Source organism: Ascaphus truei, chromosome 3 (assembly GCF_040206685.1).
Source record: "Ascaphus truei isolate aAscTru1 chromosome 3, aAscTru1.hap1, whole genome shotgun sequence".
NCBI lineage: Eukaryota > Metazoa > Chordata > Amphibia > Anura > Ascaphidae > Ascaphus > Ascaphus truei.
Genome location: NC_134485.1, coordinates 390,397,525 through 390,420,879, shown reverse-complemented (window position 1 = coordinate 390,420,879; position 23,355 = coordinate 390,397,525). Strand labels below are relative to the sequence as shown.

General features: G+C 38.8%; 1 protein-coding gene across 3 annotated transcripts in view; it reads left to right on the top strand.

Annotated features, from left to right (window-relative positions):
• ARHGAP42 (Rho GTPase activating protein 42) overlaps window positions 1–14,553 on the top strand; it is a 407,208-nt gene extending 392,655 nt beyond the window's left edge. For all 3 annotated transcript variants that reach the window (XM_075592450.1, XM_075592448.1, XM_075592449.1), the window contains 3 exons: window positions 546–608; window positions 10,925–11,004; window positions 11,164–14,553. In XM_075592450.1, the coding sequence (XP_075448565.1) occupies window positions 546–608; window positions 10,925–11,004; window positions 11,164–11,252 (232 nt within the window). In that variant the 3' untranslated portion in view covers window positions 11,253–14,553. The remainder of the gene's footprint in view (window positions 1–545; window positions 609–10,924; window positions 11,005–11,163) is intronic.
• Window positions 14,554–23,355: the final 8,802 nt, after the last annotated feature.

Genomic DNA, 23,355 nt, shown 5'->3' with positions numbered 1-23,355 from the left:
TAAGGTGTCTTTTAGTGCCGCAAGCGACCCTCAATATGGCCTTACAGTTTGTCTACACTGTTATATTACTGCACTACGTAATTAAACATATCACTTCCTGCAACATATTGGAATTCTGTAATTGTGCCATTTCTTTTACTTATCAAGTTTAAAGTAGTAACCCACCCCCCCCCCCCAGAAATACTTGTTTTGCTTTTAACTTTATCTGCACTGAGAGGTTCGCTGTTGATTACTCACTTTAATTGATTCCTGTGAAATTCTGTGAATTCTGATATAAAATCAGAATTGGTTCCATTATCACCCAGTAGGAAGCTGTCATGATGGTGTGATGGCTTCCTGTTGTCTGCTAGTGTCTGACTGATTCTGGCAGCCATATTGTTTTTCCAGTACGTGTTTTTTTTTTCTTGGACAACCAGTGGTCCTTGGAGCTCAGAGAACCACGGTTCAGCTCCAGCGTTCCTTCCAGTGTAGATCAGGATAAACAAAATATATATTCGGAAAGGCAGTATTGTTTTATTCATGTTTGTGTTACTTTTTCTTTTTAGCGTTGCCGCTAAAGCACAACTCTTTGAAAATGCTGCTTCATTGAAGCAATCATCCCCTGGGCGGTGAGTTTAAAATTCAACTTACTTTTGGACAAAGTGAATGTCATTTCAAACAGCTTTAAAGACTTACAATCCCTTGACACAAAGAGTTAAGAGATAGTAGTGTGGAGTTTGCATGTAGAGTACAACTGATTACTGCTACTTAGATCAGCGGAGCGCAAACTGAGGGGCGCGGCGTTTACAGAGGTCCCGCACTGAGAGCACGAGGCCCCTGTAGACATACTTATCCGGCTCCAGTCACGTGTCTCTATGACAACGTGGTGTCAAATGACACCCGTTGCCATGGAGACGTGACATCAAATGACGCCGTGGCCCCGCAGCGTCATTGGACGCAACATTAAAAGTGGGGGGGGGCGTGATGGAGGAGCAGAGCAGGTAGGGGGGGCACAGTGCGGGGAGTTTGCACACCGCTCACTTAGATCATCTACTGAAGGTCCTATTGTTGTGGGAGACCCCTGAGAACTGAATCCTGGACCTCTGTTGTTAAAAAAATTCCTGCACATTTTGTTTTTAGAGATCAACAAGAAACTCTATGTAGTGATTATGAAATCTTTAGGTATGGAGCTGGAAGTTGGATGTGTAGTTGATGTGGCAGCCACCCAAATGTAACAATTTGTACACATTAAAGTGATTCTCTGATGTATATATGTGTAGTTAAAATATCAGTCGCTCATACTGTTAGCGGTTTATATGTATGATGCTGTTAGTGTGTATGTATAGCTATCAATGGAACATTTATGAAACGAAAAAGTAGCACTTCAAAATATTGGTCAAATGGTTAATATTTATTCCTCCAATGTTTTGGTCCAAAACAGCAGACGTTTCTCAATGTGACATTTATGACATACACAGTACTTAACAGAAATGATCTAATTAACAAAGTGCTTTAAAAATGACCTATCCCTGGATGTGCTGAGGATATTAATACCCGAGTGCTGGATATGTTGGAGTTTTTGGTACTAGCGATGTTCAAGCCTCAATAACAGTAATATTCTTAATACAAATCTAAACAAAGCATATATTGTTACTTTCAACAGAACCTATACATGATGGACCTATCCATGGTTTAATATTATTTTCTCACACACTGCAGATATTTCAGTACAAATGCTAAAACAATGTATTTAGACATAATTAAAATAAAGTAAAGTGAATATAAATAGCATAATGTATCATTGAGTCTCATACTTAAACATATGATCATTATGTTCACCACCGTTAAAGTTAACAGAACATTAGGCATATTATTTGTAAAGACGTTCTTCAGAAGGATCAAGGCAATAGGAACATTTACAGAGATAGCTAATGGTAAAAATAAAAAATGCTTCTCTGAATTCAACATAGCAAAACAATTTATAAAAAATAATATTTTCTTAACGCATATATAGTAAAGCGACGATTAACGAGGCTCTTATTTCAGGGGTATTCTCGTGCCTCCAAACGTATAAAACTTTGTGGGACCTTCCCATAGGCTCTGCCCTCAGCAGTAGTCATCCCTCTCTTACTTTTCCCTCCTTTGAGGCTCACACTGTCCAGATCTTCTCTCCTCTTCCTGTCCATGTGGCGGTAATTTATCGCCCACCTACCTCTACTCATCCCCCTTCTGCCTTTCTCTCTCATTTTGAATCCTGGCTCTCTTTCTTTCTAATCTCAGATTCCTCTGTTCTTCTCCTTGGTGACTTCAATTGCCACATTGATGACCCCTCTCTCCCTTGGGCTTCCCGCTTTCTTTCTCTAACCTCTTCTTTTGGCCTTCAACAGTGGACTGCAGCCAGCACCCACAAGGATGGCCACTACCTAGACCTGGTTTTCACAAAAAACTTTTCTCTCTCCGATTTCTCCATTTCCCCCTTTCCTCTCTCTGACCATCACCTCATCTCATTTTCTCTCTCTCGTTTCTCCACTTCTCCATCTCCATCTACCCCTTGCTTCTGCAGAAACCTGCGCTCTATTAAATTACCAGCCTTTGATTCCACTTTACGCTCCTCCCTCTCCTCTCTCAGTTCTGCTCCAGACCCTGATAATCTAGTCAGGAACTGCAACTCTTCCAAATCCTCCTCTCTTGATCTACATGCCCCGCTTTCTTTCTGGCGTCCTCGCCCTTCTAACCCCAGACCCTGGCTAAATTTCCACACGCGCATTCTGCGCTCCTCCACTCGTTCTTCTGAACGCCTCTTGAGGAAATCTCACACTCTCGCAGACTTCCTTCACTACAAATTTATGCTATCCTTTTTCAACTCTGCCCTCGCTGATTCTAAACAAACCTACTTTTCTTCACTCCGACTCTTCTCTGTCTTTGACTCTCTACTCAAACCACCCCCAGCTGCCACTTCTTCTTCCTCCATTTCACCTCAGGACTTTGCTGACTATTTCAAGGAAAAGGTGGAATCCATACGTCAGAACATCCCCTCTGTTTGGTCCTCCCATCCTACACCGCTTCCAAGCTCTTCTCCTGCCTTCCTTGACTCTTTTTCCGCTGTCACAGAGGAGGATGTATCACTGCTGATCTCCTCTTCTCCCTCTATAACTTGCCCTCTTGACCCCATTCCCTCCCATCTCCTAAAACATATTGTTCCTACTATAACCCCTACGCTCACACACATATTTAACACCTCCCTCTACTCTGGTACCTTTCCCTCCTCCTTCAAGCATGCAACCGTTATATCATTACTCAAAAAACAGCAAGATTGACCCTACCTGTCTTTCTAAGTATCGACCTGTTTCCATCCTGCCTTTTGCCTCTAAACTCCTTGAACGTCTTGTATTCTCTCCCTTGCGCCCCTTTCTCAACACCCATTCTCTCTTAGACCCTCTACAATCTGGCTTCCACACTGCTCACTGGACTGAAACAGCCCTCAGTAAAATAACTAATGACCTCCATGCTGCCAAAGACAGAGGTCATTACACTCTGCTCATATTACTCGACCTCTCTGCAGCATTTGACACCGTGGACCACCCTCTTCTCCTCCACATTCTCCATACTCTTTTTATTCATAACAAAGCTCTATCCTGGATCTCCCCTTACCTCTCCCATCATACTTTCATTGTCTCTTCTGCTAACATCTCCTTCTCCATAGATCTCTCTCTTGGGGTGCCACAGGTTTCTGTCCTGGGACCTCTTCTCTTTTCTCTGTACACACTTTCTCTAGGTGACCTAATCACATCCCTTGGGTTTAAATATCACCTCTATGCTGACGACACACAAATTTACTTTTCAACCCCTGACCTTACACCTGCTGTACAGACCAAAGTTTCTGAATGTCTCTCTGCGATATCATCCTGGATGGCCCTCTGCCGACTTAAACTTAACATGACAAAAACAGAGCTCCGCATACTTCCGCCCAAACCTGGCCTTACTACCTCCTTCCACATTACTGTTGGAAGTACCATCATTCACCCAGTAGCCCAAGCACTCTGCCTAGGGGTCACACTCGACTCCTCTCTCACAGTCTCCTCTCGCATTCAAAACGTCTCTAAAACCTGTCGCTTTTTCCTCCACAATATTACAAAGATACGCCCTTTCCTCTGTTGCTCGACTGCTAAAACTCTGACTCAGGCCCTCATTCTCTCCCGTCTCGATTACTGTAACCTCCTGCTGTCTGGCCTTCCTCCCTCTCACCTGTCTCCCCTACAATCTATCCTAAACGCTGCTGCCAGAATCAATCTACTCTTTCCTAAATCTGTCTCAGTGTCTCCCCTGCTGAATTCCCTCTCCTGGCTTCCTATCAAATCCCGTATCTTGCACTCAATTCTCCTCCTCACTTTTAAAGCTTTACACTTTTCTGCCCCTCCTTACATCTCAGCCCTAATTTCTCGCTATGCACCATTCCGTCTCTTTCATTCTGCTCAAGGATGTCTTCTCTCTACCCCCTTGGTATCTAAAGCCCTCTCCCGCCTTAAACCTTTCTCACTGACTGCGCCACACCTCTGGAATGCCCTTCCCCTCAATACCCGACTAGCACCCGCTCTATCCACCTTTAAGGCCCACTTGCTTAAAGAAGCATATCAGTAGCACCGTAGATATTACTAGACATGATACATAAAGCTTGGCCCCCTGCTGAATCACTTGCCTGAATGCCCTCCTACTGTCTCTGTACGTTCTTCCTACCTACCAATTAGATTGCAAGCTACCCGAAGCAGGGACTCCTCTTCCGAAATGTTACGTTTATGTCTGAAGCACTTATTCCCTTTGTGTTATTTGTATTATTTGTTATTTATATGATTGTCACGTGTATTACTAGTGTTTAGCGCTAAGTACATTAATGGCGCTATATAAATAAAGTTAACTTAACGTGATTTGTAACCGGCGCTAACCACACCCAATCAGTGATAAATAGTGCACAAAAATTATAACTATGTGTAAAGGTGATCTCTAGTAAATTTCTCAACCTTCCAGGAATGTGTACAGATTCCTTTCAATGATAGCTTGTCCAAGGTGGGAAGGGAGCGAAGATAGCAGGGATACACCATAAAAAATAAAGAACATATAATAGTGCAGCAAATCAACACAATCTGGATAGAACAAACGTATCTTGGCTCTGTAGCAGTGCCTACTTACAGCAGGTCAGATAATAAACCGCATTGATCTACACAACTGGTAGAAAGGGGTCAGGATCTTCAATAGCAGCAGTGGTTTACAGCATGGGATGTAGGCAGATCAGCTCAAACGTCAGGAGATGTAGTAGGATCAATATCATGCAAAACAAGGGCAGACCATGGTGCAGATCACAAATAAAATTTATATAAAAAACAGCAATATAACTTTAAGAATTGTACTCACAATAGGTACATATTCAGTGTTCACGTAAGATTTTACTTGAGGCAAAGGGAGTGCCGGCCCAGTGTGGAACAGCTAGCAGCTGATCTTCTCCTTGACTCACATCAGACCGGATGGAAGATGGCGTCTGACGTCACGTCCGCTGTGTGAGTGACGGCGTCCGGTCTTGGAGCTTTGGAGAGGAGCAGTGGGGGAACTCGGCAGCTCAGGAGCCTTCAGTTGAAAGGGCAGCTGCAGCAACTGTGAATGGCTCTACGCGTTTCGTTGTGAATAACAACTTCCTCAGGAGCACGAATATTCCCCTAGTGGGTTCTTAAGGATATATATAGGGTAAATAATTAACTAATCAATCAATTTAATAAATAGTTTAATTTAATAGGCACACTGGTTCTCCGATTTTAACCGGTACATAACTCAGCGGTCAAAAAACGACGCAACAATATACAATAATAAAATAACAAAATTTGAAATACAATATAAAAAGGAGCAATCTATAAAATTATAAAGAGCTTTAAAAGACTTGATCATGCGTACTCATTTTATAGCAGGGGGGAGAGAGGAAATAGAGAGGATGAGTTAGTATCAACATATAGAATTTAGTTAAAATGCACACTAATTATTTTACGTCAAAGAGTTAAAATTAAATTAAAAATTAATTAATTTAAAATTAATAATTAATAGATAAAAGACCCAATATATAGCTCAATAGTAACCAAAAGGACACACTGAACATATACTAATAAGAAAACAGTGTAAATGGGAGAGGTCGCAGCAGAATGGGAAACGATCCGAGTAGTGGGTGTATTAGGTATACAAAATACACCCACTACTCGGATCGTTTCCCCTGCTGCGACCTCTCCCATTTACACTGTTTTCTTATTAGTATATGTTCAGTGTGTCCTTTTGGTTACTATTGAGCTATATATTGGGCCTTTTATCTATTAATTATTAATTTTAAATTAATTAATTTTTAATTTAATTTTAACTCTTTGACGTAAAATAATTAGTGTGCATTTTAACTAAATTCTATATGTTGATACTAACTCATCCTCTCTATTTCCTCTCTCCCCCCTGCTATACCATGAGTACGCATGATCAAGTCTTTTAAAGCTCTTTATAATTTTATAGATTGCTCCTTTTTATATTGTATTTCAAATTTTGTTATTTTATTATTGTATATTGTTGCGTCGTTTTTTGACCGCTGAGTTATGTACTGGTTAAAATCGGAGAACCAGTGTGCCTATTAAATTAAACTATTTATTAAATTGATTGATTAGTTAATTATTTACCCTATATATATCCTTAAGAACCCACTAGGGGAATATTCGTGCTCCTGAGGAAGTTGTTATTCACAACGAAAGGCGTAGAGCCATTCACAGTTGCTGCAGCTGCCCTTTCAACTGAAGGCTCCTGAGCTGCCGAGTTCCCCCACTGCTCCTCTCCAAAGCTCCAAGACCGGACGCCGTCACTCACACAGCGGACGTGACGTCAGACGCCATCTTCCATCCGGTCTGATGTGAGTCAAGGAGAAGATCAGCTGCTAGCTGTTCCACACTGGGCCGGCACTCCCTTTGCCTCAAGTAAAATCTTACGTGAACACTGAATATGTACCTATTGTGAGTATGATTCTTAAAGTTATATTGCTGTTTTTTATATAAATTTTATTTGTGATCTGCACCATGGTCTGCCCTTGTTTTGCATGATATTGATCCTGCTACATCTCCTGACGTTTGAGCTAATCTGCCTACATTCCATGCTGTAAACCACTGCTGCTATTGAAGATCCTGACCCCTTTCTACCAGTTGTGTAGATCAATGCGGTTTATTATCTGACCTGCTGTAAGTAGGCACTGCTACAGAGCCAAGATTCGTTTGTTCTATCCAGATTGTGTTGATTTGCTGCACTATTATATGTTCTTTATTTTTTATGGTGTATCCCTGCTATCTTCGCTCCCTTCCCACCTTGGACAAGCTATATAAATAAAGACATACAATCCAATTAAATCTCTATGGATGAAAACACTATAGCACTGAGATTATATGTAATCTTAAAGTAATATTAGACCAGGAGAAGCCAACTCCAGTCCTCAAGGGCTACCAACAGGTCAGGTTTTCAGGATATTCCTCCTTCAGCACTGAGCCACTGATTGTGCCATCTGTGGTGAAGCAGAGATATTCCTGAAAGCCTGGCCTGTTGTTGGCCCTTGAGGACTGGAGTTGGCTACCCCTGCCCTTGACAAACTGTAGGATTTTATGGGGGAAAAACCTCACCCAAGATTAAAACAGGATGTCCCCCCCCCCGCCCCCCTTCCACAATTCTATGTCCAGGTAAGGATTTCTCTCCAAACTACCCAGGTCCTGAGAAATTGCCCCAATGTTAGTGCAACCCCCACAAATGCTGCCATAAATAGAGAATTAGAAGCAGTAGGAGAATAATCAGACACCAGGGAATTCTGGAATTTGACTTGGGAAATTCCTAACCCAGTATCTAAGGGTTGATGCCCCCGCCCCCGGCCCCCCGTCCCCTGCCCACGCCCACTGCCCCTTTTAGTTTGAAAAGGGGTCACTCCTCTGCAGTCTTTTAATATTTTACAAGATCCTGTTAGAGTGTGACTATTGCGTCATGCAGCACCACAGCGCGATTTTTAGGTCAGTAACTGTTAGGTCATGCAGCACTCAAGGGGTTAAACAACCAATCTTTATCCATCATTTTGATATGTAAATAGAGCAAAATATAATATATTTTTTTGCAATGAGAATTGCGCAACACCTTGTTAACTTCTTAAGCGCTGGAGTGTTTTTTGCCATTTGATGAATGCCTCTATTGCACCGAAATGCGGAAACAAAACTAAAGCAACAGGAAATTTCACAAAGAGAACAAAGTGATACAAATAAAACACAATCTGTTGGTCTGACCTCAGTAAGTCAAGATGTCATGAGAAAATATTTTTAAGGAGAGTGAATATTCCTGAATTTCATAATAATGCTTGATTTCCGTAATTACAACATCCTAGGGGAGTAATTACTGCTTGTCATTAAACTCAAGCACGGAGAGAATTGTGCTTTTCTTTGTAAAGAGGAGGAAGTCATTAGTATGCCCTCGATGGAAGGCACAATTTGTTTTCCTTTGCCATGTCTACAGACAGATGTAAACTGATCCAGTCACAACTATGTCTGCAGACTTACGTCCCTTTCTCGCTCTGCTAAATTAAATATATATATTTGACAGTTTTCTCTCTGATTGAATGTTAATACTTTCAGCATATTATTCTGCATTGTTGTACAACACATTTTGGTGCTATACTTTGTACCACTCCCCATAGAAAAGGGTATATAACATTTGTATTTCTTTGAATGTATATATAGAGACAGCACCCACTGTGAAATACAACTTCAAAACCTTCAACACAATACGCATTACAAAAGTGACAATATTAAAGCCCAAATAATACTTCATTGATAAAAAAATCTAGATATATTAGAGAAAACAAAAAATAAAATCTAAAAAAGATAGAAATATTCTTCATTTCGCAGGATTTAGGAGGCAGTTATGGTTAATCTGTAATGTCGGTGGTGATAGTGGCAGTAGTAGATATTGTAGTGATTTCCAATCGCTAATCAAAGATAAGTGCCTCACGGTAGTAGATTTTTTTTTAGAATAGAATATTCAGTTTATCTGTAGGTGATTAATACAATACTTTTCCCACAATAAAGTAGAACTGTCATCCTCCAGCAACTCCATCTAAAACTTACTGCCCAACATGTAATCTGTTCTGTCTGTTCTATCTGCTAACTCTGGGATGGAATGAGGGAGATCTGTTTATTTATTTTAACTATACTTGATTTACAGTAGGTTGGGAGAAATGTTATTAGGGAGAAAGCAGGAGGGAAAAAAGCTGCCTCCCAGGTTAAAGCGACAGTGTACATTTTTTTTTAAATTAAATCTTTTTCTTGTTGTTTTGATATATGCAGCCTTTGATTGCCTTTATTGAAAACTAATTACCTAAGCTGCCGATTGATTAGTTCTCCTGTGATCGATCAGCAAAGATCCTGCTTCTCGGGGTTCACTAAATGGCTGCCTTTCAGTTTTAATCAATCCTTCAGTGAGTGTAACTCAGCAGCTACAATGTATTCTTATATTATTAAGAAAACAGTATCTAGTGTTACAGTTTGCAGCTCAAACTGCTGGGAATATTGGCAACAAATGATCACAAACAGGAAAGTGTTGCAAAGATCTTGCACTGCTGGGGAGGTGGGCTAAAGCTTGCTACAGAAACCAAAGGATGCTCAGTGTATTAAAACTTATTTAAAAAAAAATGTAATTAAGATTGGAATAAAATAAAAAAAAGTAGTACGTACTGTATTATCTAATGCTGCAGAACTGATTTATTTATTAAAATATAAATAAAACACACGCAGGATATTGCATGGATTGCTTCTTTAATACAGATAATATGGACTTTATTTTGAAAGATTAACTTTGTAACATATGGATAAATCGAATGACAACAGACAAATTCTTAAATCCTAGATGGCCTCTGACGTTATGTCCACTTTCATAGTGGTGGAAGGCACGGGCCTCGGCTTTCACTCTGATCTTCTGTGGAATGACTGATGAGACCTTTTCCTCTATACCTGGTCACCAGAACAGCAGGAAGTCATACTGTATCTCGAGAAATAAAACGAAAAATAAAACTCATCTTTTGACCAGAATCCTCCCCCCTCCCCCCCCCCCCTGCAACACTGGGTGGTCTGCATCATTGCTACTGTAGATTTAAATAAAAGTGAATCAGATATGTGTTTGCACTAAGCACACAGGGTTAACTATCTTGTGTTTTAAAATGTGTTTTTGCACACAGGTTTTCTGCTGAATTTGGCCCCAGTCTCCAAATTTGATTTAATTAGAATATTAATATGTTTTAATCACTCTATTTCATTTTTCTTCAGTTGCTCTAATGATAGGGATATGATTATCAGATTAACAGAGTTTTTGTCTGGCAGTTTTCTTAAACAATTGTAATCACAACTATCTATCTGTTTCAGATGAAAGCAAAAGTCCAAGTTGTCAGACATATAAAATGATTAATTCTGCACATCAAAGCCTTTTTTTCTACGTCGGACCCTCCCCCATCTGTAAACAAAACATCTGGGCCCCCGGCTGAACACGACTGAAAAATCAATAGTTGTATTTCTGTGACTTTTCCGAAGTCAGAGCAAATGTTTATTCTAATTTAACCTATACATTACTAAAGGGGTCTGCAGTACAAATCTTTCTGTGCAGTTTCCTGGAGTGCTTAGATCAATAGGTACTTGTAAAGTGTTATAGCTAAAATGCAAATACAATGTCAACATTTTCATCAACAGAAGGGAACACAATGAAATATGCAATGCACAATTAACTTGTGGTCTGCACAGTGTGTGCTTTTAACAAGAAAATGGTTACCCCATAGAGGTTAGAAAGGAGGTACATTGAGTATTTTATGTTGCATGGTATGTAATACCTATATATGTGAGCTACAAATAACCTGTCTTTCCTGTTTCAGCCAAGCTAAAGCCATGTATTCCTGTAAAGCAGAGCACAGCCATGAGCTTTCCTTCCCACAGGGGGCGCTGTTTACTAACGGTACGGATCCTCTTCTGTAGACCTATATTTCTCTATACACTAGTGAACACACAGAGAGCTACATTGGCCTGTTAGTGCTCCATGATAATGGATATGTCTGAATGTATGAATTGTATCATGAAAGTGCATTTCTAATGAGATGTTTTACTTTTTATGCAGTGTACCGATCAGTGGAACCAGGCTGGCTGAAAGCAACCTACGAAGGGAAAACAGGATTAGTTCCAGAAAATTATGTTGTCTACCAGTAATAATGTTAGTAGACAGCTGTATGTTCATGGTATCCATGGTGACAAATAAGAAGGCAATGATTTTATCTGACACAGATATAATTATCAGCCAGTTAATTGAAAGTTAGAGATCTTTTGGCTTCTGAAGCTGCATACAGTCCAATATGAGAAATCTGAGCATGTTATGGATGTAATGGACTACATGATTAATTGTTAATGGCTCTAGTCTAAACATGAGGCATGTAATGAAGAATACAGTCTTATTTGCATAGCACATAGAATGTATTGATTGGCCACTGTATATATACTGTATATAATATGATCTGCATTTCGCGTTGCTACTTGCATGTGTAATGTATGTCCAGAAATGATCACTGCAGTTATAAAGCCGGTACTGATTCTGTGTGATTAACAATAATTTACATGTATCCAACATATTTTTTTATTCTCACTATATTCCAACGCTGTAACATAATAAATAGGTATCTTACTGTGATGTAATGTTATGAGGGCCTTAGATGGTACCCACACAGCCAGCAAACCACCGCTGTTGCCCTCCATGAAGGCTCTTAATGTTATTGTTATGGGGTTATATTTTAAAATGATAAAATATCGTTTTTGGTTTTCTTGCTGGGTCATGACCTTAGCATTATTCTATTAAAACGTTTTAGACATTCCAACGCATTTCAAAAAGAATAACTGATTTTGGTGGATGTGAAATATTTGTTGTACTATAGACATTTAATGTATTTATGCATGATGATAATATTACAGATATAGCCAGACTTACTGTCCTCTGCGCCGCGGCCGGAAAAACAAACGACTGTGGTGCCGGGGACAGTGTCTTCCGCGATGGAGCTGCGAGTGGTCCATGCTTTGTAATGGGACCCCCGTAGTGTTAATCCGTCTGTGCCGCGGTCACGTGACTGCGCTTGGGGGCCGCACCGCAGACGGTTGGGCTTATTACATCTGTATATCACAGAGGTACAGTAATAATCGTTCTGTGTAGAGCTTGTTTGTGTTTGAGGTACTGATGCATTTCAATGGCCCATCATTGATCAGCATGTAGTGATTCGTTTTAATACTTTACATGGTCATTAAACTATCTTATTGTCACAAATTTGTGAGGTTATGAAAACATACTGTATATAAAAACTAGATATATGTGAAATATTAATGCATACCTGCCAAAAATTCTATATAACAATCTAAACGGATATGGTAGAATTACATTTTTAAGCCAAGAGGTTTAGTTAATATTTTGGGGTATGTTAATGGTAATCTGATAATTATTTTCAATTGTGTGCCTCAGTCTATCATGCATTACTATTTTAAATCCTTCCTCATTGGAAAAAAAAATTGAAGTCAGATTTTCTACCGAAAATGTCCCTAATTGCTACTTCGTACCATATAGAATGACTCCCTAAATAGGTTAAGGTACTCATTAGTCTTTTCAGATATTTCCGGAACATTACATGGATTCTCTGCAGAATTCTTATGTCCCACATGTGAATTCTAACACTTGGGCGGTATGAAAAATCAAGAAAGGGAAAAAAACCTGACTAACTAGGCAGTTTCAAAAATATTAGTAACCAAAATAAGTATGTGAATGAAAGAAAGAAAAACGATAAATGCTTATTATAAGAAATTCAGAGTAAACCATAAATATTCTTGATTCCACCAAAAATTAACAAAGACTCCTATAGGTCAGGGAAAGCTTGTTCTCCGCATTATGGGGCCTCCTGCAGACTTGGAGGTCATAACACTACAGTATGTTCTTTGTGGAATCACAGAAGTCTTCTGTGTCTATTAACTATGGGGCATTTTCTCCAGGTTTGGCATGTTGCGGTATTGATTAAGCCCTTATTGGGTTTCCAAACCATGTAAAACAAATATATATATATATATATATATATATATATATATATATATATATATATATATATATATACACAGTGGTCGACAAATCGCCAAAAAATCTACTCGCTGAACAAAAAAATCTACTCGCCACCTAGTACCACACGTGTGCTGCTTGGGCCAATAGGAGCTCGCCACGATGTTATATCCACTCGCCCGGGGCGAGCAAATGTATAGGTTTGTCGAACACTGTATATATATATAGTTCCAGGCGCTATGTAATTTTATGTGATATTCATTAAGCGGTGAGTTTGCAGGTCAGTCTCAGTCCCTCAGGTAGGAGAAATAGGGATCTTGCTGGAAAAGAGAGAGAGCATTGCAGCAAATCACATGAGAAGTGTGATATTTATATACTGGTAATTCTCAATGAATACAGGACACCATTATTATCGTTTTACATTGCATTTTGATTTTGATTTGGCAATATCACAGTTTAATGAATAAGACCCTCTGCCCACAAAATGTTAATACATTGTTTATGATTGTTAACTCCCACCCACTAGAATGGGAGGTACAATAATGGCTATTTACAATGTAAGAACAATTCAGAAGTCTAGTAAATAGTATATATAGCCTGAGTTAATGTTCCAAGGGAACCCGCGGCATCCTCCGGCAGTGGGAAATCTCTCTGTGGGTGGTCTCATTTGGAAGAACGGACCCCCGGCAGGGAGACGGGGCTTTTACTGTCCCCGGAGCCACACCATTTTGCTTTTCTCGTCACAGGTCCAGGAACAGTAAATTGGGCGGCATCTGTAGATTCATTTGCGTTTATTTCGGTTACCAAATTTTGAATAGACTGGGTATTGGAAAGGGGCAAGAACAGCATTCAGTTCCGCTTTTATTTTTTAAACAAATAATGTGGCAATAAACAATAATATATATATATATATATATATATATATATATATATATATATTATAAAAATAGGTTTTCTGGCGAATGGGAATGCACAAGCAAATACTTTTAATTTTTAGAACACACAGTTTACGTTTGCAGTTTATTAAACTAAAAACATAGCTTCTTATGGGATAAATGTTTTTTTTTTTTTTTACCATGGGGTTAGATGAAAGGTACACCTAGCTGCCATTAACACTATTCATTTATAAAACATACAGATGAAACTTACCATAGTGCAAGATTGCAGAGGCCAATGTATATTATTGCAACATATTGAACTGAAATAAGCGGACTCCTTATTAAGTTTTCTTGAAAACTCAGGGCAAAAAAAGAAATGTACTAAAATTACTAAGAAAAAACATTCGCCATGAAACAGATGGTATGTAGTTTTTTTGGTAAATCTGGGGCAGTATGTTTTCATCAAGTTTGAGGAGGTTTTGCAACCTGGAGACCTTATTAAAGTTTTTGCAATGGAAGAAGCACACAGGCACCTTGAATGTAAGTAAACTTACTCTGTGTTCAAATCATGCTCTTATGATTTGAATACAGAGTAAGTTTACTTACATTCAAGACTCCTGTGCGCTTCTTCCATTGCAAAAACGTTTACACTATTCTGGATCCAGCTTTGAGACGCCGGGATCGACGGCGGGTGAGCACCAGTGAGGGAATCTTTCCTTTACTTTATACAAAAAGCGGTGTGCCACTATTCCTATATTTTGTCACCTGGAGACGTTGATAAATGTTCCTATATGAGCAGCCTCACAAAAGCTGATTTAACGGTAAATTAAAAGTCGTTACTTTGTGTGTTTATAGTAGCACTGGCAAATCTGTTATTATTATTATTATTATTTTCCCTGGTCTTTTTAACATGCATTTGTACCTTTTAGTCCATTCTCGGTTTACATTTATGAAGCTTCTTGAGTGTGGGCCCGGCAAAGTGCCGACTATTGGCATTCTAAAGGCTGTTAATAAAGTGGCAGAATGAGATCAAGGATGTGCTGTATTCTCAACAAATGTTTGTAGACTTTTCTGGATCTTATTCTTGTTTAGTGATCGTAATAAGAAAGTATTAACATCTTCTGTATAGTGGGGATCTGAGTAATATTATTATCATTGTTTATTTATAAAGTGCCAACATATTCCGCAGCGTGGTACAATGGGGGGAACAAAGTGATGTATATTATTCAAGCAGAATGACATAGCAAGTAAGGAAAATACATACAAACAGATACAGAAGGTGAAGGACCTGCTCGTGAGTAAATGGGTCTCTTTCTATTTGCAGCTTAAGGCCTTGTTTATAGTTGCGGCGTCAGAGCGTGCGCGCGCGGAACCTGCACTGCAGGCTGGAGGCGACAGGAAGGCATGGCGGAGGCGTGGCCGTGACATCACATGAGCGGTTCGCCCTCATTGGCTGAACCACTGCCGTAACGCGGGCGTCGCGCGGCAAGAACAATTTCCAAAGTCTATTAAAATAATTGCGTGCTTGATTGCGTTGGTCGTGCAGTCACGCGCACTATGTGCGCACTCAATGGAAAACATTCATTTGTTTTGGCGTCACATGCATGTGAGCCGCTACTATAAACGAGGTCTAAGGCAGAAGTGCCAGCCATCCCGAGTAACTTTTTCTGGGTAATAAATGGAATATCTAAAAATAGCTTGTTAGGTGGATCCCTTGAAACCTGGAGGGTGATAGGTTACTAGATCCCCTGACAAGTGGAGAATATGGGTTCACTAGGTTGTCAGTTTTCTATTAGCTGTATGCGGAGTGCTACGGAACCTAATGCAGCTTCAGTGGCAACTGTATCTAATGTGTAGCTTAAATAGAAGTGGTCTCATATGTGGCCCTTAACTCAATATAAAACAATATATAGTATATGCTATCCTAACCAACACATGATTTATATTCTACTGTGATCTTAAGACAGAAGGTTGGTGTCTATGCAAATAAAAGATGTTTATGGATTCTTTCTAATCATTGTTCATTGTGAATATAAGAGTTCACAATATGAGATTTTTTGAATGGTATGAGTATGCCTCTTGTTTTTGCTGTTATTTTATTATCAGAAATATCCACACCTTTGCACCCAGTAAGTAGGCATCTGTAGACTCTTATTTCTGAAATGCTTCCTTGTCTCCCGTCCCGTTTGACTAGATGTGCTTCCAGTATTTGTGCTTCAGTCTAAGCAGGCCACTGAATCCCAGTATCCTGCCAGGAAGGTTCTGCGTGGAGTCTATAATAATGTCATAATGTGCTCTTGAACTCTTAACTTAACTTTATTTGTGCATTTACTCAAGCGTAAAGAGCATATGAAACCCATCAAGCTTGTTCACATTAAAATATTTCAGTTATATAAAGTCACAGTAAAAATAAGATGTTTAGCTTATAAATAAAGTGTATTGGCCCAACCAATTACTGTGGTATGCTGACACTGTGCCTCAGTAAATGACATTCATTCAAGGCATTTCCAAATACGCCTGTAAATTCGAGTGAATTTAATGGGGCTCGTTTTATAAAGTAAATCTTTGATAAATGTATTAACATTGTAATTTTGCACTTTTCAGTATCTCTGGTTTTCCATGTTCCAAATAAAACATTCTAAATATAAATTACATAAAAGGCTTAGTGAACAACTTCCTGATGAATTAATCCACTTATATTATAAAGTTATGGTTTCTAACTTGTTTCATCGGATTCCAATATGGCGTTAACAGCCATGGCTTGAATGGCTGTTAACACCAGATCGGGAGCGATACCCTGCATCGAAGCTTGATGAATCCCAGCGATATACTTTTGTTTAGGAATCAAAGGGACAAAACCTTCAACAAAACGTTTCTGATATAAATGCTGTAAACAAAATCATGATATGAGTTTTACCCATGGAAATAAGAGAACCCCCAATTTCTAGGCTCCCCATGCAGTATGCAGTCGAGTTATTTTTAAACGACTAAAAATACTATATGTCCTATAACCCCCCAAAATGATGTGTAATGAATCATCACTTCCTGACTAGATTATGCAAAGAAGATCAGAGCAAACTGTTAAGTAACATAAAGGGCAACACAATTTGAGTTACTTTATGGTTTATAACTTGCCACAAATAGTAACACACAGAAACTCACAAGTTGCTGGGCTGCAGCTTTGTTTGACAGTATGTTTTGGTCCTGCTGCTATAATATGAGTTGCTATGTAATTCAGGCAGGTATCTGTGCAAGAAGAGTGCTTTCTCTTTCTGTTCCTAGAATATGCAGATAATACTGATGCCATCTGGGTCCAGTGGTTCTATAAATTGCCCTGCTGGTTTCATGAACTGATAAAATGAGGAGGTTGCACTGACTTTGGTAATTGATGTGGGTTGCAGCAACCTCGATTTTTTTCAATTGATATGAAGTTGCATATACTGTAGCCCAAAATGCGCTAAATCCAAGAATAATCTTACACAATGGGAGATACTAAGACAAATATTCATTTTCCTAGAAAAGAAACCGGCAGAAGGTCTGCATGAAATTACGGAAATATTTGCTGTGTATGTCACACTGTTATTCATGGGAACTCTCTTAACTTTTCAGTACTTGGCTGCAAAATAATCGAAAACGTAGTGTTCTGGAAAATAAACAGCTAAGGAAAACAGACTATCTTGTACTTTTGTAATCTGTGACAGCAGATCATTTCCTTGAGTGGTATTTGGATGTGACACAGGCTTTTAGGTTTATATATTAAAACTTTTTCTTGGTGTAAAAGACAAATGCAAGTAGACCCAAACAAATCCTACTGCATTGATATGTATGAACATTATACACACCATATAAAGAATAAGAAAACATGTGCCAAAGGTGAGAACATTAATAAGGACATAGCAATGTAACCCTCCTTGCCGGCTCTAAAGGAGTCTTCATCGGAATGAGTATATACAGTACATGGCAATGCTAAGTCTCTCAAACCTGTTTATGGTAGTCGGTCACTGCAGGCTGGGAATGGATATGCAGATAAAATAAGGATGGGCGCCAGGAACTTTTATAGTACAAAAAGAGCTTTATTTAACATCGGTTTATAAGGCTAGCCAGACAAAGACAGCCTTCACACTAGACATGTTAAATGGTGGCAAATCATAAAGTTACTCTGTGCTTCTTCCCCTGGTACGTAGCTCTCACTCTTAATCTGGGGACGTACACATGCTTGTTTCCCATAGTATTGGTAAGATTTACAGCATCAATAATGCCCGATCTCAATGTGGGCTCCGTTGGGAATGCACTTACATCAGTATCCCATTACTGTGTCCTGCATACCTCGTCCATGCATATTGGATCGGGAACTTACTAACGACCTTCCAGTGGGGCTGATCCGATTTTCCTCCGGAGTTACTACTCTGAGAACTCCTGCTAAGAATATGCTTACTCCTCTTCCAGCATGAGAACAATCTTAGGCCATTACTATCAGTGCTAACTGTATAGTGAACATTCCAGAGATGAAAATAATAAACAGGGACATGACACTCTTAATATACGTAACTATACACTTAAACATATTTACAGGACTTACTGTGAGGTGATCTGCCAGAACGCAGAGGAACCTGCTTCTAGAACATTGGGTGAAGCTATATATACACTTCTATCTTCCTGTGGGGACATCACTGATCACAAGACACACAAGGGAGTGACAATCCCTTCTGCACAGTCATCCCACATCACATGATGGAGAGGGGCAATATCCACCCGGTTAACCCATTAAGGATGTTAACCCCTTACATTACTTAGTAGTCCCCAGACTAAACCAACATATTTTGCTGATGATTTTAATAGAACATCTGTTGTGTTTTTTTTTACGCAACACATTCTTTCAATGAACCTTACAAAAAACGATTCCTTATACATAGCCCCACAGCCATGTTATTCCTATTCCACCACTTCAAATCAGTATTGATCTTTTGGGGACAGAATTAGTTTAATCAATTTACTACTTCACTATAATTCACTTAACAAAATGACCCTTCTAATATAACAATATTTCTCATTCATAATCATTACTAGGGAAATTGCAGGCATAATAACTTGTGTCTCCATCCTGCAGCCAAGAGGAGCTGTTTTATGCGAGTTACATTTACAGTAGCAGTCTGCAAAATCTAGTGCTTCCGAGAAAAGGTATTCAGCTTGTTCATGGCATGAATGTTTATTTTTGTTTTTTTCAAACCTGCTTGGTTACACAACCATCCACTTTTGAAGCAATTTTTTCTGAAAATAAATCCACAATCATACATCCTGAATTTGTAATGTGTCCGAAAGACCGTAGCAAGAAGATATGTATGGACTGGCATTTCCGACTCTTTGGTAGAGCATGTTCATCGCCAAACAAAATAAACACAGACAATTCTAATATCATTTTATTTTAGCACAGATTTGTACTAGCTATATTGATCAAAAAGTTATTGCGCAGGTTTTAGAAGCCTTTAGTGGAAGTACGTAGGTGCTCTTCAAAGTTACAATGACCTTCAGAGACATCTGAAGAGACTGTGAGTATGTAACACACGCAAGTTGGTCTGTTACAGTCAATCATTTCTGAAAGAAAATCTATTATTAAAAACAAATTATATTTTGCTAAACTAAGACATAGACGATATGATATGATTTGCTCATGTTTGTCATTTTATTGCTTTATAGAAATGACTCAAAAGCAGTGCACTTAATCATTTTCTCGCTTTAGAATTTCTGCAATCTAAAGTAACAATCTCACATTGCTCTTATGACAATCATACCTATTGTAAATGAAAAGTATAACCAGATGGGAATTGTTTGCATAGACAAAGTTTAATATGTATTTTATATTTTATTTCCTTACAAATAAATATATACATATATATATCTATATATATCTATATATATATAGATATATATAGATATATATATCTATATATATATGTATGTGAATATATATATATATATATATTTTATATGTATATGTATATATATGTATATATACATATAACAGATTCAAATGCTCTCTTTTTGTCTTTAATATAGGTTTCTTTTTAACTAATAATAATTATAATACTTAGTTCAACAAAGCCATGGTGAATTTGCATAAATGTGTTCTTATCGCCCATAAAAGTGATAGTTGGTTTTACAGCAGTTGGTCTAGTACTTAATATATTGATTGACGTATTTTACTTTTTGGGTCTTTATTAATCTTTTAGCCACACGCCTCTTTATGTAGTATAGACGGTTACATGGTTAATGCACCTATTTAGAATATCATTAATATTGTGAGCTGTAGAACAGTGAAGTGTTTAGAAATACAAAAGAATAACATCAGAATAAATGTCATTAACAAACAAAATATCAATGTTGCATATTAATGGTGCTTCAGGGTTGCATATTGTCTTAAATATAGGACATATTGTCTTAAACATAGGATCGTGTTTTCAGAGGTACTATTTTTCCTTTTTACCAAGCTCAGTGGACCATCTTATGCACAAAATTGTTATTATATTCTGGTACTAATTCAGCTAATGTCAGTAATAATTTCTGAACATGTGAAACAAAACTGATATAAAAATTGTTGGTTCAAAATGATCTAATGTATTGTATGTTAATTTTGTTTGTTTTTTCTAATATTTATATGCACTCTGTATATACATATACATTTATAACTGTAAATTAAGGATCCATTTATCATAGACTAAGTTTATCACAGCGTATTTGCTGTACGTTACACTGTATTTCACAAACATTGAAGGAATATGCTTATAATAAAGCGTCCAAAAGTGAGATGTTTGAATGGTTTTCTGTTGTCACTTTAAACCCGATTGCTGCCGGGAATTTCTGGAGACATTCCATCTCCATGGTCAAGTGATCGCTACTGCAGTGAACAAATGACCCTGATCCGCCCTCTCAATGCCAGGAGCTTATAGATACAGTATGTTCTGCGTTTTGTCTCAGGAAAACATGGTGGGAAAGTCATTGTTTCTTTACAAAAGCAGTATCTTTACGTAGACTAAAGTATGTGGTTAAAAGATATGGACCCTTGTCAACTAAACAGTGCTATTCCAGCTTCCGGACATCCTGGTCCATACTTGTATTCGAAAACCAGACAGTCCCATAAAATATACCCAGGACTGGTGGTGCTATTGGGAATAATATTATAAACGCACAAAGAACAAAGAAACCCAAATAGAAACACTCGGATATATCTGAGTGCTTCTATTTGGGTTTCTTTGTTCTTTGTGCATAATAATTAATATGTATATATCAAATAAAAAGATCACTTGTGAGCACATTCACATGTCTCAGGCAGGTCTGCAACCCTGCCTTTCACCATTATCCCCAGCATACGGTGCTTCCACTGCAGCAAGGGATTCTGGGAAATTACATGCAAATGAGCACACAATGTGTCACCTTTTGTCTGAAAAACCATTCTTACATGGAGCCCATATAAGCTAATGCTCGCTGTTAACACAGCTTTAAAGCACAGCATGGGAATCAGATGCAAAGCCAGAGAAACCATTCACAGACATGTTTCAACCGTAATGGGTATCATCAGTGTGAAGTTGGTTGTACTGCTGGCTTTGCATTTTCAAGACTGTAGGGTTTACCATCACGTTTGAAGTTATGGTGGGTGAAAAGGGCAACAAGAAACCTCCACCGTATTGCATATCAAATAAAAAGATCACTTGTGAGCACATTCACATGTCTTAGGCAGGTCTGCAACCCTGCCTTTCACCATTATCCCCAGCATACAGTGCTATGGTGGAGGTTTCTTGTTGCCTTTTTCACCCACCATAACTTATAACGTGATAGTAAACCCTACAGCATATGCATCGCCGTTCACACAGCTTTTAAGCACAGCATGGGACTAGCAAAGCAAGTCAAACCACTCACAGACATGTTTCAACCTTGATGGGTATCATCAGTGTGACGTTGGTTTATACTTGCTTTGAATATTTGTAGGCTGGGTAGGTTTACCATTACATTTTAAGTTATGGTGGGTGAAAAAGGCAACAAAAAACCTCCACCGTTAGCATATAGCCAATAAAGAATATCATTTGCTTAAATGGGCTCCATGTGTATGGATATTCCAGGCAAAAGGTGACACATTGTGTGCTCATTTGCATGTCATTTCCCAGAATCCCTTGCTGCAGTGGGAGCACTGTATTCTAGGTGATAATGGTTGAAAGGCAGGGTTGCAAACCTGTCTAAGACATGTGAATGTGCTCACAAGTGATATTCTTTATTGGCTATATGCTAACGGTGGAGGTTTTTTATTGCCTTTTTTACCCACCGTAACTCACTGTCTCTGTATGCTGGAGTGTAGTGCAGTATGTGTGTTCCAGCATTCAGGCAGGTAAACTCTGGAGAAGTTACCTGCAGGTGCAGCTAGTTAAGACATAAGTCCTGAATGAACAGGGGGTTTAAAAGGCAGAAAGCTGCCAGAAAAGTTACATAGTTACATAGTAGATGAGGTTGAAAAAATTCATGCATCCATCAAGTTCAACCTTTCTCCAGGACACTGGTTGGTTTGATCCACTGGCCTGCAGGGAGCAGAGTCTTGGGACCATCTGGGAATCACACTCAGGAAACGGAATGGCCACGAGCGTGAACAAACCACAGGATGTGGCACTGCTCCAAGGACCTGATGAGGTAGATCTTTTCGGTGTCCTGAGGGATTGCCTGGACATGCTTGGGACCGAGTTCCCCAACCACAAATAAGGACCTTATGTTTCATCCCAGACATTGTGTGATTGTTTAAATCTGGAAGTAGCTTAGCTACCCAGGTGGATAGCTAGGGATATGCTGTGAGTTATTCTCCCAAGGGGAGTAGGTTTTTATTTTATGATTTGGTTTGCCTTAAATGGACAGTGTTCCTGTTTGTTGTGTAAAACCACAATTTGGCCCATCAGTCTAATCCACTCAAGTATCACCTCCTCCTAGATTAAGCTGCTTTGTGTCTGTTGTGTGGTGCTGAGATAATGCCAGGACAAGTCCCTCACAAACAGGGTAGTTGTCCAATATCAATCCAATTTCTTTTCCAGACCTCTGAAAAGAGGGCATCTTATAACTCTACACAAACTCCCTCTCTTAAATATTTGTAAACACAGGCAAGCAGGATGGAAGAAATTGCCCAACCCTGTAGCAACTGGGAGAATGAGGAAATCCCACAGCACCATTTTGATCCTCCCAAAATGGATATGTTTTCAGCCACGCAAACTAATGTGCATGCACATTCATACATAACCAAATTCCCAACCACACTTGTGAACAAATTACATTCAGCCATCATTTTAATATTAAATAACTCCATACTAAACTAATATTGTTGGGT